Source organism: Anomaloglossus baeobatrachus, chromosome 1 (genome assembly GCF_048569485.1).
Source record: "Anomaloglossus baeobatrachus isolate aAnoBae1 chromosome 1, aAnoBae1.hap1, whole genome shotgun sequence".
Classification (NCBI taxonomy): domain Eukaryota; kingdom Metazoa; phylum Chordata; class Amphibia; order Anura; family Aromobatidae; genus Anomaloglossus; species Anomaloglossus baeobatrachus.
This window is the reverse complement of record NC_134353.1, coordinates 425,394,430-425,411,251: the sequence shown is the minus strand read 5'-3', so window position 1 is coordinate 425,411,251 and position 16,822 is coordinate 425,394,430. Positions and strand designations below refer to the sequence as shown.

The 16,822-nt window shown below is 46.8% G+C and overlaps 1 protein-coding gene across 2 annotated transcripts in view; it reads right to left on the bottom strand.

Annotated features, from left to right (window-relative positions):
- The window catches only part of CREB3L3 (cAMP responsive element binding protein 3 like 3), a 383,132-nt gene that overhangs the window by 162,347 nt on the left and 203,963 nt on the right, over window positions 1-16,822 (bottom strand). Inside the window, exon 7 of one of the 2 annotated variants that reach the window (XM_075337865.1) lies at window positions 283-351. The exons of the other annotated variant lie outside the window; for it this stretch is intronic. Coding sequence (XP_075193980.1) covers window positions 283-351 — 69 coding nt within the window. The remainder of the gene's footprint in view (window positions 1-282; window positions 352-16,822) is intronic. 2 annotated transcript variants of the gene reach the window in all.

Sequence of the window (16,822 nt, the reverse complement as noted above, 5' to 3'; positions counted from 1 at the left end):
AATGAGGATTGGTGTACATTTCTCTGCCCATGCTTCCTTCTGCTACTTCTCTGCTTCGTCTACCTCCTCCTCATTTGGTCAGCGTAACACCTGCACGACCAACCTCAGCCCAGCACAGCCAGGAATTCGGACCTTGGACCGTGACCTGACTACGCATTTGTCTTACCCCTTTCGGTATTACAAGCCCTCCTGGTATATGACCCTCGCCCTCTTAATCCTCATGGCTAGCCCGTGAGTAGTGACTAGGACAACAATAATGTTAATAAAAGATAAACCACTCACAAGTTGTGTTTCTCCAGCATTAGAACTTTGCGGTGTAGTTCCTGATTCTGAGCTGTACAAGCGGACATCCTAAGAGATGTAGACATAAGAGATGCTTCAGAGATTTATGTAATATACTGTATTACACATTTTACAAAAATAATAAACTAACAGATTATGTCATACTTTGCATTCATCAAAACAATATTTTTCACTCCACATTATTAAGATTTTTGAGATTTTATTTCAGAAGCATGTTCCATCATTCCGGTAACAAAATAACCGAAAACTAACTCTAATGTGAGAGCAGAGCTGCAGCCAGACAGCTCTTACTATGAGCCCTCTCCCCTGCGAAGAAAAGGATTGACCTCCTGGTTATACCAAAATTGGTGTGTTTGAGCAACTGTACTATCTAACCCCTTCCCAACATATGACGTAATATTGTGTTTAAATCAGATGATGGGTGTCTTTCTGGCATCATATGTCTCTAACAACAGCAAATAAAGATGAGCTGCGCATGCAGTTGTTAAAAAGTTAAATACTGCTATCATTCTCTGACAGCAGCATTTATAGCATGCAGGCTGGGGGCACGCTGTTCCAAGTGAATGCGGGATGCCAATGGATGACTATGGCAGCACATGGTCTGCTGAAAACACCTGTGCCTGCCATGATGGTAATCTGCAGTATTGCCGTATTTAGCTAAAAATACGTTCTTCCATGAAATCCAATGACAGGCAATGCAGAGGCGTATCTAGGGGGGAGCTGGCGGGGGCATGTGCCCCGTGCGCAGTGTCAGGGGGGCGCTGAGTCTCCTTGGTGGTCAGGGCCAGCGTTGTATGCAGGGCCGGCCGAGTTCTGGGGACCGCAGCGCTCATGCCGGCAGCCGCACTTTCCTAATTTGCTGGCTCTTAAATCCACACCTGCACACAGCTTTCACTGCTGCGTGCAGGGTCTAAGTTTATCTGTGGGCGGAACTAACATGCACTCACTGTGCACTGCGCTCCCGTCCCACAGATAAGGGTAGATGCTAGAATGTACGGGCTCCTTCCAGGTATGACTTAATTAGTCATAAAGGTGGTCACGCCCACTAACCTGGAAGGAGCCCATACATTCTTGGCTCAACCAACAGATGAAGAAAGTGAGGAGCCAAAGCATCAACATCCCACCGAGCTGTATGTCGTCCCCCAATCCCAGTGCTGTATACCCCAACAACTGTTTGTCCCCACCACCTCAGTGCTGTATACCCTCATCCTAGTGCTCAGTGTAGAAAATTATCCAGCATCCAGATCAGTAGATTGATTTTTAACCAATTTTCCTTTATTCCAAACTTCATAAAAGCATAAAATTCTCCATCATGATGAAGAACGCATCACAAGGCGTGTAAGGTGGACGCGTTTCGGACAAAAAACTAGTGCTTAATCTGAGACTAATTTGGTCTCAGATTAAGGACTAGTTTTTTGTCCGAAACGCGTCCAGCTTACATGCCTTGTGATGCGTTCTTCATCATGATGGAGAATTTTATGCTTTTATGAAGTTTGGAATAGAGGAAAATTGATTTTTAACCAATCTACTGATTTGGATGCTGAATAATTTTCTACACTACGTCCTGCTGCAGAGGGATCCTGCTTTCTTTTCCGTGCACCGATCAAACATTTAGCCGTCTCCATTGGGTGAGCTTGACTTTTTCTATATACCCCATCCTAGTGCTGTATACTCCCAGTACTGTCTGTCCCTCCCACCCCAGTGTGGTATATCCCAGAACTGTTTGTCCCAACCACCCCAGTGCTGTATACCCCCGAACTGTTTGTCCACTGCCCACCACCCCAGTGCTGTATATCCCCAGTACTGTCTGTCCCCCCCACCCCAGTGCAGTATACTCCCAGAACTGTTTGTCCCCACCACCCCAGTGCTGTATACCCCAGAACTGTTTTTCCCCACCACCCCAGTGCTGTATACCCCCAGAACTCTACCCCCCCACCCCAGTGCTGTAAACCCCCAGAACTGTCTGTATCCACCCCAGTGCTGTATACCCCCAGAACGGTTTGTCCCCACCACCCAAGTGCTGTATACCCCCAGAACTGTCTGTCCCCCCACCTCAGTGCTGTATACCCTCAGAACTGTCTGTCTCTACCCCAGTGCTGTATACCCCCAGAATGGTCTGTCCCCCCACCTCAGTGATGTACAGCCCGAGAACTGTCTGTTCCCACCACCCTAGTGCTGTAAACCCCCAGAACTCTGTCCCCCCACCCCAGTGCTGTAATCCCCCAGAACTGTCTGTATCCACCCCAGTGCTGTATACCCCCTAAACTGTTTGTCCCCACCACCCCAGTGCTGTATACCCTCAGAACTGTCTGTCTCTACCCCAGTGCTGTATACCCTCAGAACTGTCTGTCTCCACCCCAATGCTGTATACCCCCAGAACTGTCTGTCCCCCCACCTCAGTGATGTATAGCCCCAGAACTGTTTGTTCCCTGACCCCAGTGCTGTATACCTCCAGAACTGTCTGTCCCTTCACCCCAGTGTTGTATACCCCAGAACTGTCTGTCCCTCCACCCCAGTCCTGTATACTCCCAGAGCTGTCTGTCCCCTGACCCCAGTGCTGTATACCTCCAGAACTTTCTGCCACTTGACCCCAGTGATGTATACCCCCAGAACTGTCTGTCCCCTGACCCCAGTGATGTATACCACCAGAACTGTCTGTCCATCAACCCCAGTACTGTATACCCCCCAGAAGTGTCTGTCTCCCCACTCCAGTGCACTATACCCACCAGAGCTGTATGTCCCCCCACTCCAGTGCGGTATACCCCCCAGAGCTGTATCTCTCCCCACCCCAGTGCTTTATACCACTTCAGAGCTATATGCACCCCTCTGGAGCTGTAAGTGCCCCCATTGTTCTATGTCTCCAGCCTCTCCTGTGATGTATATAGCAGTGTCAGTGGGCACTGTGTGTGGCCATGTCTGTTAGCCAAGGCTACCAATAAGTGCGGCACAGCCACATGCCCAGAAGGAGATGGATGGGGGACAAGCGGTGGGTGCTGTCAGCTTCCCCATATTAATACCTCCAATGTGTTTGTGTGTGCATGTATGATTTGTATCTATGTATGTCAGTGTGTATGACTGTGTATAGATTTGTCTATTTAGATGTATTCTTGTGAATTTGTCTTTAAATATATATATGTGCGTTTCTATGTGTGTATGAGACCCACTCTTTCGCCCAGGGCATACACAAACCTGAAGCCAGCCCTGGATGTACTGGAAGTTGTAGGTTCATGCAATACAAATGTGTATGGGTCTGACTTGACATTACAATTGATGTACAATGTACTGCTTGTGGTACTGATTATGTATTTCTTTACCAATGAGGTTTTTGATGCTGTATTTGTGAACTGATGGGGTTATTTGGATGTATTTCTGTGCTGCTGGTGGTTCTGATGATGAATTTCTGTACTGCTGGTTGTTGTAATGCTGTGTTTCTGTACTGTTGGGTGTTATAATTATGTATTTCTGTACCGATGCTGGTTCTGATGCTGTTATTAGTTCTGATCCTGTACACAAGTAACAATTCATAAATTGTAAGATTGGACAACCCCTTTACTTACAATTGGGATACACTGCTTAATTGTATAAGTAAAGGGCTTGTCCAATTTTGAGATGAAATTGTGCAGTGACTCTAGGTGACTGAAGGCTTCTGAATTCTTACAATGCATGCTCTGCACACTTTTGGGATTCCCCGGTGCCAGTGGCAATAGTGGACGCTCATGTGACCGCAAGTATGAGATTTTTCTATTTCTGGCCACATTCTGATTTGACATGTCCAGCCTCACTCAATTCATTTTGAGAGAGGCCACGCATGTCTAGTCGGCACGTGACCACATATATGTAAATCACATACTTGCAGTTTCATTACCTCCCACTCTCACTGCCACCACCAGAGAATCCTGGCAGCGGGCAATGTGCGCACTGAGAATTCAGAAGTCTGCAGTCACATAGTGACTGCAGATTTTCATCTCAAACCTGGACAACCCCTTTACTCATAAACTTAAGCACTGTAGCTCAATCATAACACCATGTAATATACTCCCTGTCAGGATTCAGCTCTGCTTCTGGTTCCAGCAGTCATCATATGGCCACTCATATGTGATTTTCATACTTGCATGTGACAACTGGCTTTTCTTTCTATGTTTCTCTTTGAACATTGAAAGAATTAAATTATTAAGAGCAGCTCGTCATCACGTGACTGTGAGTGTGCAAATCACATATTAATAATTAGTCACATGGGGGGCACCAATCTGAAGTCTTTCCCAGGGTGCCAGAAAGCCTAGATACACCTCTGGGCAATGCTTCATAGGAGGACCAATATAGTGATGGCAGGGACCTCCAGTTCCACATGCTCACATTGAGGGGAACTGGTAGAAGCTAGTGACTACTCACACTGATGTTTGCTCTATTTAAATGCTGCTGTACTTACAGACAAACGTCACATATATGTCACATTCAGTTTGTCAGGTATGATGTGGGCTCATTACCTGAACATAAACAGGGAGCAGATATATAGTTAAGGCCAAAAGTGTTGGCACCCTTGAAATTATTCCAGAAAATATAGTATTTCTCCCAAAAAACTATTGCAATTACACGTCTTTGGTATACATGTTTATTTCATTTGTGTATAGGAACAGCACATAAAAAAAATGAAAAAAGGCAAATTGGGCATAATTTCGCATAAAACTGCAACATTTTCCAGACAAAATTCTTGACACCTTTCCAAAATTGTGGGTAAAACACTTTGTTTCAACTATGTGATTCTCTTTCAAACTCGTCTGTGGGAAGTAACAAGTATGGGCAATATGAAAACCATACCTGAAACCAGATAAGAGGAGAAGTTGACTCAGTCTTTGCATTCTGTGTCTGTGTATGCGCCACACCAAGCATGGAGAACAGGAAGAGTACAAAAGAACTGTCTGACGACTTGAGAACCAAAATTGTTGAAAAATATCAACAAGCTCAAGATTACAAGTCCATTTCCAGAGATTTTGATGTTCCTTTGTCCATGGGGCGCAACATAATAAATAGGTTTACAACTCATGGCACTGTAGTTAATGTGACTAGACGTGTACGGCAAGAAAAATTGATATAAGGTTGCAATGCAGGATAGTCTGGATGGTGGCTAAGCAGTGCCAATCATGTTCCAAAGACATCCAGCTGTTATGCAGGCTCAGGGTGCATCAGTGTCAACAGGATCTATCAGTCGATATTTGAATGAAATTAACCCCTTCAGCCCCGGGGCACTTTCCGTTTTTGCGTTTTTGTTTTTTGCTCCCCTTCTTCCGAGAGCCGTAACTTTTTTATTTTTCCGTCAATCTTGCCATATGAGGGCTTGTTTTTTGCGGGACAAGTTGTACTTTTAAATAAAACCATAAGTTTTACCATATGGTGTACTGGAAAGCAGCAAAAAAATTCCAAGTGTGGAAAAATTGCAAAAAAAGTGTGATGGCACAATAGTTTTTGGGATGTTTTATTCACAGTGTTCACTATATGGTAAAACTGATGTGTGGGTATGATGCCTGAGGTCGGTGCGAGTTTGTAGACGGCAAACATGTATAGGTTTACTTGTATCTAAGGGGTTAAAAAAATTCACAAGCTTGTCCAATAAAAGTGGCGTATGTTTTGCGCCATTTTCCGAAACCCGTAGAGTTCTCATTTTTTGGGATCTATGGCTCAGTGACAGCTTATTTTTTGCGTCTTGAGCTGATGTTTCTAATGGTAGCATTTTTGCGCAGATGCTACATTTTGATCGCCTGTTATTGCATTTTGCGTAAAACTTGCGGCGACCAAAAAACGTAATTTTGGCGTTTGGAATTTTTTTGCCACTACGCCGTTTACAAATCAGATTAATTGATTTTATATTTTGATAGATCGGGCATTTCTGAACGCGGCGATACCAAATATGTGTATATTTATTTTTTTTTAACCCTTTAATTTTCAGTGGGGGGAAAGGGGGGTGATTTGAACTTTTAGGTTTTTTGTTTTTTTTTAAATTTTTTAAAACTTTTTTTTACTTTTTTTATTTTATTTTACTAGTCTTCCTAGGGGGCTATAGCGATCAGCAATCCGATTGCTGATCGCTATCTGCTGATCACAGCTATACCGCTGTAAACAGCAGAAATAGTCACTTTCTTTTTTCCTTTGCTCCGTGCCGAGGAAAAAGGAAAGTGAAACTTAGTAGCAGCAGGCGTCATCACATGACCCTGTGCTACGATGGCAACCACCGAACGTCACATGATCACTCACGTGACGTCCGGAGGGGGTGGCGGTAAGTAAAAAACATGGCCGCGCGCATATAGATCTCGCTGCCAGACTTTGGCAGCGAGATCTAAGGGGTTAATGTTCCGGGTGGAATGCGATTCCACTCGGAACATGTAGGCATGGTCGTGAAGGGGTTAAGCACTATGGCAGGAGATCCATGGAGAGACCCATTGCTGACACAGAGACATAAAAAAACTATACTGCAGTTTGCCAAAATCTACGTGACCAAGCCAAAATCCTTCTGGGAAACTGTCTTGTGGACAGACGAGACCATGAGAAAACGTTTTCGTAAAGCACAACATTCTACTCTTTACCAAAAAGAGAATGAAGCTTACAAAAAAAAGAACGCAGTACCTACAGTCAAACATGGTACAGGTTCAATGATGTTTTAGAGTTGTTTTGTTTTCTCCAGCACTGGGTGCCTTGATTGTGTGCAAGACATCATGAAATTGGAAGATTACCAAAAGGATTTTAGGTCATAATGTAGTGCCCAGTGCCAGAAGCTGGGTTTGCATCCTAGGTTATAGGTGTTCCAGTAATACAATAACCCTAAACATACTTCAAGAAGTGGATGTAAACAAAGCACTGGAGAGTTCTGAAGTGGCCAGGAATGAGTATGATCTAAACCCCATTGAACAACTGTGGAAAGATCTTAAAATTGCTGTTGGGAGAAGGCACCGTTCAAATATGTGCCACACGGTGTTTGGCTCTAAAGTCACTGAGTGTCATGGTGGCATCAGATGCTGTTCAGACTACAGACTCTGACAGTCCTCACTATGCTTTCTATGGTATTTCTGAGTTGCACAAGGAGGCTTAGGTGTCGACCAGCTGTGTGCTCATTAGTGATCGGACCAGCAGGAGTTAATTTCTGCTAGCCTGCTGGTTATCTTTTGGATTACATGTTCTGGGAGACCTATCACAGATATAGTGGGTACGGAAAGTATTCAGACCCCTTTAAATTTTTCACTCTTTGTTTCATTGCAGCCATTTGGTAATTTCAAAAAAGTTATTTTTTTTCTAATGTACACTCTGCACCCCATCTTGTCAGAAAAAAAGAAATGTAGAAATTTTTGCAAATTTATTAAACAAGAACAACTGAAATATCACATGGTCATAAGTATTCAGACCCTTTGTTCAGTCACTCATATTTAAGTCACATGCTGTCCATTTCCTTGTGATCCTCTTTGAGATGGTTCTACTCCTTCACTGGAGTCCAGCTGTGTTTAATTAAAATGATAGGACTTGATTTGGAAAGGCACACACCTGTCTATATAAGACCTGACAACTCACAGTCCGTGTCAGACCAAATGAGAATCATGAGGTCAAAGGAACTGCCCAAGGGGCTCAGAGACAGAATTATGACAAGGCACAGATATGAAAAGAAAAGAATTTCTGCAGTACTCAAGGTTCCTAAGAGCACAGTGGCCTCCATAATCCTTAAATGGAAGAAGTTTGGGACCACCAGAACTCTTCTAAGACTGTGGCTGTCCAGCCAAACTAAGCAATCATGGGAGAAGAGCCTTGGTGAGTGAGGTAAAGAAGAACCCCAAGATCACTGTGGCTGAGCTCCAGAGATGTAGTAGGGAGATGGGAGAAAGTTCCTCAAAGTCAACTATCACTGCAGCCCTCCAGCAGTCGGGCCTTTATGGCAGATTGGCCTGACAGAAGTATCTCCTCAGTGCAAGACATATGAAAGCCCGCATAGTGTTTGCAAAAAAACACATGAAGGACTCGCAGACTATGAGAAATAAGATTCTCTGATCTGATGAGACGAAAATAGAACTTTTTGGTAATAATTCTAACCGGTATGTGTGGAGAAAACCAGGCACTGCTCATCACCTGCCCAATACAATCCCAACAGTGACACATGGTGGTGGCAGCATCATGCTATGTGGGTGTTTTTCAGCTGCAAGAACAGGAAGACTGGTTGCAATTGAAGGAAAGATGAATGTGGCCAAGTACATCGATATACTGGAATAAAACTTATTCCAGAGTGCTCTGGACCTCAGACTTCGCTGAAGGTTCACTTTCCAACAAGACAATGACCCTAAGCACACAGCTGAAATAACAAAGAAGTGCCTTCAGAACAACTCGGACCATTCTTGACTGGTAGAGCCAGAGCCATGACCTAAACCCAATTGAGCATCTCTGGAGAGACCTGAAAATGGCTGTCTACCAACGTTCACGATCCAACCTGACGGAATTGGAGAGGATCTGCAAGGAAGAATGGCAGAGGATCCCCAAATCCAGGTGTGGAAAACTTGTTGCATCATTCCCAAGAAGACTCATGGCTGTACTAGCTTAACCTTTTCCTATCCCAGGGGGGGCATTCCAAAAATTCCGTTACGCTCCTTTGTCGGGCCACTGCCTTGTTTATCATTCACATGTGAATAAATTGATTTCCTGTTGATTTATTTTACAAATTCATTCATATTGCAAAATTCTGTTTTGACATTTTTTCCAAATTATAATAGGATTTCAATGGACAGAATAGCCTATAAAGGTATCACTCCTAAAATACTTTTGTCATTTTTGGAACATAGTAATTCAATTGATTTTTCTGGCTAACACGGCACCACAATATTACCCTGTATTGCACATTGTAATGGACAGAATAGGAAGTTTAATTGGATAGGAAAAGGTTAAACGGGAGCTTCTACTCATTACTGAGCAAAGAGTCTTCATACTTATGATTAAGGCTGAGTGGGTCCGAACTGTAAAAGTCCAGATCCGCGTGGTTTCAAAGATTTCCGGATGCCGGACCCGGATCCGGGATTCCGGGTGCACGATCTGGATCAGGCACTGGGGAGAACAATTGAAAAATAAAGAAAAACAGAAATAAATCAGCGTTTCATTCTTACCGAAACTCGGTGTCATGGCAGCACACTGCTTCCGGGTCGCGCATTCACTTCCTGTACTGTGCATCATATACACACAGCTTTCCGTGCTTTCCCTGCCCACCGGCCGTCCTCTCGTCTGTGATTGGTTGCAGGCAGACGCGCCCCCAACCTGTGACAGTATCTGCCTGCCGTGCAGTCATCGCGGCTCAGTCATAGTCTGCACAGCCAGCGGTCGTGCTCTCTGGCCGCTGGCTGTGTTATGTAGCAGTTCTGAAGCAGCGTGGAACCTCATGTGGATTATGCTGGACCTGCAGGGTGTTTGGGGTTAATAAAGAGGTGAAGAAGGGTGTGTGTTTTGTACTTTATTCCAAATAAAAGATTTTTCTTTGTTTCTGTGTTTATTTACTTTTTATTTACCGGTTAATGTGATGCAGGTATCTCATAGACGCCTGTGCCATCACTAACTTAGGGTTTAGAAGCAGCTCTGCGCTGCTATTAACCACTTATTACCCTGATTGGCACTGCTCCAGGGCAATCGAGAAGAGTTGGTAAAGCATTGGGATTGTCACATCTAATAGATGCGGCAATACTGGGCGGCTGCAGGCTGAGAATAACAGTCCCCAGCCGGCTTTATCATGGCTGGGTATCAAAATTGGGGGGACCACATGTCGTTTTTTTTTTCCCTTATTTATTTAAATAATAATAATAATAATAATAATAAAAAAAAGCTTTATGCGGTTTCTCTTAGGCTGGAGTCACACTTGCGAGGGACTCCCGCGAATCTGACATCGCAGAACAGCCGCGCACACTAGTGACAGGAGCGTGTATGTGTTTCTGTGTACATGCATGCTCATGCTCAGAGAGCGCAGGCTGTGCCGGCTGATGTCATGTCAGACTTGTACGACTCTGACAGCGCATCACCAGCACAGCCGCACACTTCTGACAGGAATGTGCATGTATTTCTGAAACACATGCATGTTCACCATACTGACCCGCAGACACTTGCACTGCTTTCCCTGCCCCCCAGCCATCCTGCCGCCTGTGATTGGTTGAAGTCAGCTGACATGCTGCCACTCAGGGTGGGGGCGCATCTAACTGCAACCAATTACACGCGCTGGTGGGCGGGCTAAACAATGAATATTGAATTGTCGGCTCCGGAAGGTAAAAGTGTGACCCAGAAGGAGTGTGTCGCCATGACACAGACTCGGGTGAGTACACCGCGCACGCTCCTACCCCCCTAACCCTTACACCACCATTTTTAATCTCCGGATTCTGGTCCCCATAGACTTATATGGGCACCGGAATCCGGAGCAGATCCGGATTTTTATTTCATTTTTTATTTTTTTTTATGACACAATGGGGTGCAGAGTATACATTAATGAGAAAAAAAATGAACTTTTTTGAATTTACCAAACAGCTGCAATGAAACAAAGAGTGAAAAATTTTAAGTGATCCGAATACTTTCCGTACCTAGTGTGCCTTTTTAAGATGGAGGAATTTGTTTTCTCATACCGACTATAGCTTTTTGCTAAAACTGTCCTTGTGCTGTTGTGTTCCAGTAACTGGTGATATACCGCGTGTTGCTTGATGTGCTGTGGATTTCCTCCTGTTGTCTAGTTATTTCCTCCCTGCCCTTTGGTTTCCTTATAATTAATTGCTGTCTGATAACTCTGTGTGGTTGTGCTGTTTGATAGAGTTTTGGTTTCCCCTTTTTGTCTATCACTGTTGGTGTTAACACGCTCCTGTTCTGTCCCCCCCCCTCCCGGGGTAGGGAAAGAGGGTGCATTTGGTCAGGGCTGGTCAGGAGCAGGGTCAGGCTGGCAGCTCAAACATGCTCACCATCAGAGGTAACTGAGATAAGGGATAGCCAGGGCCCCCATAGTCTGAGAGCCAGTCTAGGTGCCTCGGTCCCTGTTCTACCCTGATCACCATGACAATATAAACAATTTCAAGGGTGCCAACACATTCGGCCAAGACATAATACTGTAAGTGAATGTTATTGTTTATGTTAACTTCATTGAAGCAGTTAAGAAGGAGTTATCCAGTAGTGAACAATGCCTTTATCACACCTGATGTGGTGACAGAGGTTGCTTTCTACTCTATGCAATGCTATATGCGCAAACTGCAGTTTTGTTGTCACAACAAAACTGCACCAAAACTGCAACTTGTCCCAGAAATGTAAAAAAAAAAAAAAAAAAGTGCAACGTGCGCACGGCAAATCTGAATTCTCATAGACTTTGCTGGGAAGTCAAAAAGTGAGCACTTTCAGACAACAAAACTGCACCAAAAAATGCAACAAAAAAACTGCAGTGTGCGTGTGCCGCCCCCACGTCAGCAGCCGGGCTGCTCGGATCCGGATCCGCAGTGGCTCGAAGGGTCTCCGGACCCGGGGGTCGTGCGGACACTCAAATAAAAAGGGGTTGTAACATGTATCGGGGATTATTGTAGATAGTTCGTGACGCCACCCACAGTGTGTGGTAAAGTGGAGTACCACCGCTGCTGTTAGGGAGCAGCCGGGGGCGATGGGATGGCAGCTGGCTGTTAACCCCTGGGTTAGGGGTGGATGCCCCAGGGCTCAGTGTCCAGAACACAGGAGGTGATGGCTGTTGGTGATTATGCACCGGGCCGGATCGGAGGGTGTTGGTGTACTCACGATTGAATAAATGCACACGAGTCTGCTGGTAAACCAAGGTGTCAGTGGCCGGCTGCCGCTTCAGGGTGTATACATCCGGCTGGTGTACCAATGTCCCTTCCTCCGGCAATGGGTATTTTCCTTCTATTTTAGACGACCACATATGGAAAGGGGAAGTCCACTCCCATTTTGGTTTTGGTTGGGAGATGTGCCTGCAAAAACTGACCCTTGGGATCTCAGTGGGTTGTTGCGGATACCCCACCCCCCGCGGTGGGCTTCCGTTTCGCTCTATCTGGACTAACACACTGGAACAACATCTGGAACCTTGCTCCCGGCCTGGTTAATTAGAGAAGGGGCTTGAACCGACTTCTAACTAGGGTCCAGGTAGCCGACTGACCACTGACGTTTATTTTTCTGAAAATGAACGGAAAAAGGTAAAGAACATGTTAAGAACATTTCTTCCCTTTATGGGAGGTACATTACTTCAACGCTGCAAAAACAGGGTAAACATTACCTTCCCCTCCTCCATTCGCCACCCAAACAACCTGGTACCTTGGTGCCACCTCTAATCATGGTGGGCACCCCTTTTCCACAGTCCCAAGCTGTTCCAGGTAACGGCTGCACGGTCCGGGTAAAAAGTTCCTTACCCAGCAGTCCATCTCAAGGGTCCATAGTCTGGGGACCCTTGGCCTGGAGGTTAGCCACCGGTTTCATTAGTGACTGGGCCTAAGCCCACTCCACCGCAGGCCTTTCCTCCAATCTACCTCTCCAGAGGCTGTGCAGGGTGAGGAATAACAAGAAGGTAGGTAGGGGTATTTACAGGACCCAAGAGAGTTTTTGGCGTGACCTCACCAGTCCTGAGGTCTTGGTCCATGATTCTAAACTGGAAACAGGGGTAAACTTTAACAACTTAACGGGTTGTCGGGAACCGCTACCTACTCTTTATCTTCATGCAAGAAGCGGTGGGAGGCGAGGCAGGGGGTTTTGTTCACTACCATCCACTTCTTTATATCAAGGGTAAATCACCCTCGCTCTCCACAGTGTCGGGTGTAACTGACCATGTCTCCGGGTTCCAGATTCCTATCTGGATGGCCAGTCGGCAAATGAGGGGCCACATCCCTCCGGGACACGAAAATTTCGGAGTCCATTCCCGGCTCATAGATGAACCCCCATCCCTTTTGGGGGTTAAAGTGGCAGACCTGCCCTCGGTAGGTCAGGCCCCACACCCGGAAGGTAGCCTGCCGTAGGTGGTCCTTGTCTTGGTAGGTGTGTGCCAGCACCTCGGCTTTGTGCTTTTCCCGGGCAGCGATTTCCTGCTTCAGCTGCCGCTGCTGTCGCTCCCAGTACGGGGTACGGGTACTGTGCTCCTCCTGCTAGGGAAGTTGGCCCACACGGATGCTCTCAGTGCCGGCTACGACCAGCCTTTCTCTCTGCCAGACTTCCGGAGCCATCGTCATCACAGTTGCGGCCGGGCGGACTGCCGGAGCCTACGTCATCACAGTTGCGGCCGGGCGGACTGCCGGAGCCGACGTCATCACAGTTGCGGCCGGGCGGACTGCCGGAGCTGGGGGTGACGTCACTGATGTTGCGGCCTGGCTCGGGGCCGGAAGGGATGTCTTCCGGACTGCGGTCTGGCGCGGGGATGGGACGAGTGTCGGAGTGGGGTTGCAGGTAGGGCCCGAGGTCCCCATTGCTGGGTCCTCCTTGTTAGACATGACGTGTTCCGCTGCCATTATTCGGGGTGCTGGCCGCGGACATGGGTGGCGATGGAGGCGACGTGGCGGACGGGTGCAGGCCGGGCCCCTCAGCCGGTACGGCCAGTTCCTGGTGAACATAGGGGCGTGGGCCACCGCTTACCCGCTCCTCCGAGGCCATCTCCATCTCGCGCACCCGGACAGCTGCAGCCAGGCCCTTCATTTCGGTGGTCCACCGCATCATGAGGAAATGCGCCTGGGCCTGGATCCCCCGACACATCCTCTCTGTCTGCGCTTCAAACCAGTCGGCGGTCCCGGGAACGGGCCTCTCCACTTGCTGGTTGCCGGACCCCTAAGACATCCTGCCGCTTGCTTGTCCAGGAACGGGATTTGGCAAAGTCCTGGTGTCCCTGCCTTTTATCTTCTTGTGTCACATGCCGCTTTTTCCGTCCTCCCCCTTGGTTTTTCGACAGCAGTCTCGCGGGACCCACTGTCCTTTGCGCTTCCTGTCTGGGGAGTCACCAACTTCCGTCCGCATTCCCAGGCGGCGGGGCTTCAACTTCGCGCCCTTTTCCCGGGAAGAAGACGCCGGGCTTGTTGTTTTTTCACGCCCAAAAATGACGGCAAAATGGCGGCTGTGGAAAAATTTTTAAACGGAGCACCGTTTACAGTCCAAAACAAGGCACACTTCCACCAGGTACAGTCATATGAAAAAGTTTGGGCACCCCTATTAATGTTAACCTTTTTTCTTTATAACAATTTGGGTTTTTGCAACAGCTATTTCAGTTTCATATATCTAATAACTGATGGACTGAGTAATATTTCTGGATTGAAATGAGGTTTATTGTACTAACAGAAAATGTGCAATCCACATTTAAACAAAATTTGACCGGTGCAAAAGTATGGGCACCCTTATCAATTTCTTGATTTGAACACTCCTAACTACTTTTTACTAACTTACTAAAGCACTAAATTGGTTTTGTAACCTCATTGAGCTTTGAACTTCATAGGCAGGTGTATTCAATCATGAGAAAAGGTATTTAAGGTGGCCACTTGCAAGTTGTTCTATTTGAATCTCCTATGAAGAGTGGCATCATGGGCTCCTCAAAACAACTCTCAAATGATCTGAAAACAAAGATCATTCAACATGGTTCTTTAGGGGAAGGATACAAAAAGTTGTCTCTGAGATTTAAACTGTCAGTTTCCACTATGAGGAGCATAGTAAGGAAATGGAAGAACACAGGTACAGTTCTTGTTAAGCCCAGAAGTGGCAGGCCAAGAAAAATATCAGAAAGGCAGAGAAGAAGAATGGTGAGAACAGTCAAGGACAATCCACAGACCACCTCCAAAGACCTGCAGCATCATCTTGCTGCAGATGGTGTCAATGTGCATCGGTCAACAATACATCGCACCTTGCACAAGGAGAAGCTGTATGGGAGAGTAATGTGAAAGAAGCCGTTTCTGCAAGCACGCCACAAACAGAGTTGTCTGAGGTATGCAAAAGCACATTTGGACAAGCCAGTAACATTTTGCAAGAAGGTCCTGTGGACTGATGAAACAAAGATTGAGTTGTTTGGTCATACAAAAAGGCGTTATGCATGGAGGCAAAAAAAACACTGCATTCCAAGAAAAGCACTTGCTACCCACAGTAAAATTTGGTTCCATCATGCTTTGGGGCTGTGTGGCCAATGCCGGCACCGGGAATCTTGATAAAGTGGAAGGTCGCATGGATTCAACTCAGTATCAGCAGATTCTTGACAATAATGTGCAAGAATCAGTGATGAAGTTGAAGTTACGCAGGGGATGGATATTTCAGCAAGACAATGATCCAAAATACTGCTCCAAATCTACTCAGGCATTCAGGCAGAGGAACAATTACAATGTTCTGGAATGGCAATCTCAGTCCCCAGACCTGAATATCATTGAACATCTGTGGGATGATTTGAAGCGTGCTGTCCATGCTCGGTGACCATCAAACTTAACTGAACTGGGTGTATATGGTTCCCACACCCGTCTGGTGTACCAATGTCCCTTCCTCCAGCAGTCTGTATTTTCCTTCTATTTTAGACGACCACGTATGGAACGGGGAAGTCCACTCTCGGTTTGGTTTTGGTTGGGAGATGTGCCCACGAAAACTGACCCTTGGGATCTCAGTGGGTTGTTGCGGATACCCTATCCCCCGCGGTGGGCTGCCGTTTTGCTCTATCTGGGCTAACACACTCGAACAACGTCTGGAGCCTTGCTCCCGGCCTGGTTAATTAGAGAATGGGCTTGCAACCATCTTCTAACTAGGGTCCAGGTACCCCGCCTGTGCACGGTTTCCAGACGGATCCCCAGCTGTCTGTACCGGCGGGCTCCAACCCTGTCCCGGTTCAGTCTGGATTTCCCACGACCGGACTCCCGTCGCCTTTGGACATGGTCCACTGCTTGCCACCTAGCCAGTAGACCAGGGCCACTACCCTGGCTACCCTTCACTAGGCTCAGGCTCAAACTTGCACTGCCACTTGAACTCTACTTTGACTCCTTCTGACACTGAACTCTAACTCCAACTCAAAACTGACTAGTTTTCTCCCCCGGATCCTCAAGACCCCCAGGTGGGCGCTCCCAATCCGCCTGGTCCTGCCCACTGGTGTGTCCTTCCTACCCTGAGGGGGGTGGCTAGGGTTTTGTGGCTGATGGAACCTGGTGTGGGATGGTGTTGTGTGGGGTGTATGTTTTTCTGTGACCACCTGGTGGCGCCAGGGCGTCACATGCGCATATACCCTTATCGTGTGTCCTTAACCCCTTATCGACCACGTGCAGTAATATTACGTCCTAGCGGTCATAGTGTTACTGCCCACGGTCTGCCGCCAGCAGCATGCCACGATCGGCGCACATCTCAGCTCATTTTCACAGCTGAGATGTGTGCCTGCTAGGCACGAGCAGAATCGTTATCTGCTCGTGCCGTTTAACCCCTTAAATGGCGCTGTCAATATGTGACAGCGCCATTAAAACGACATCGGCGGTAAACATTTACTTACCGTCCGATACCGGAAGTCACGTGACGTGCTCACGTGACTTTCGGTGGTTGTCATGGTAGCACAGGGTCATGT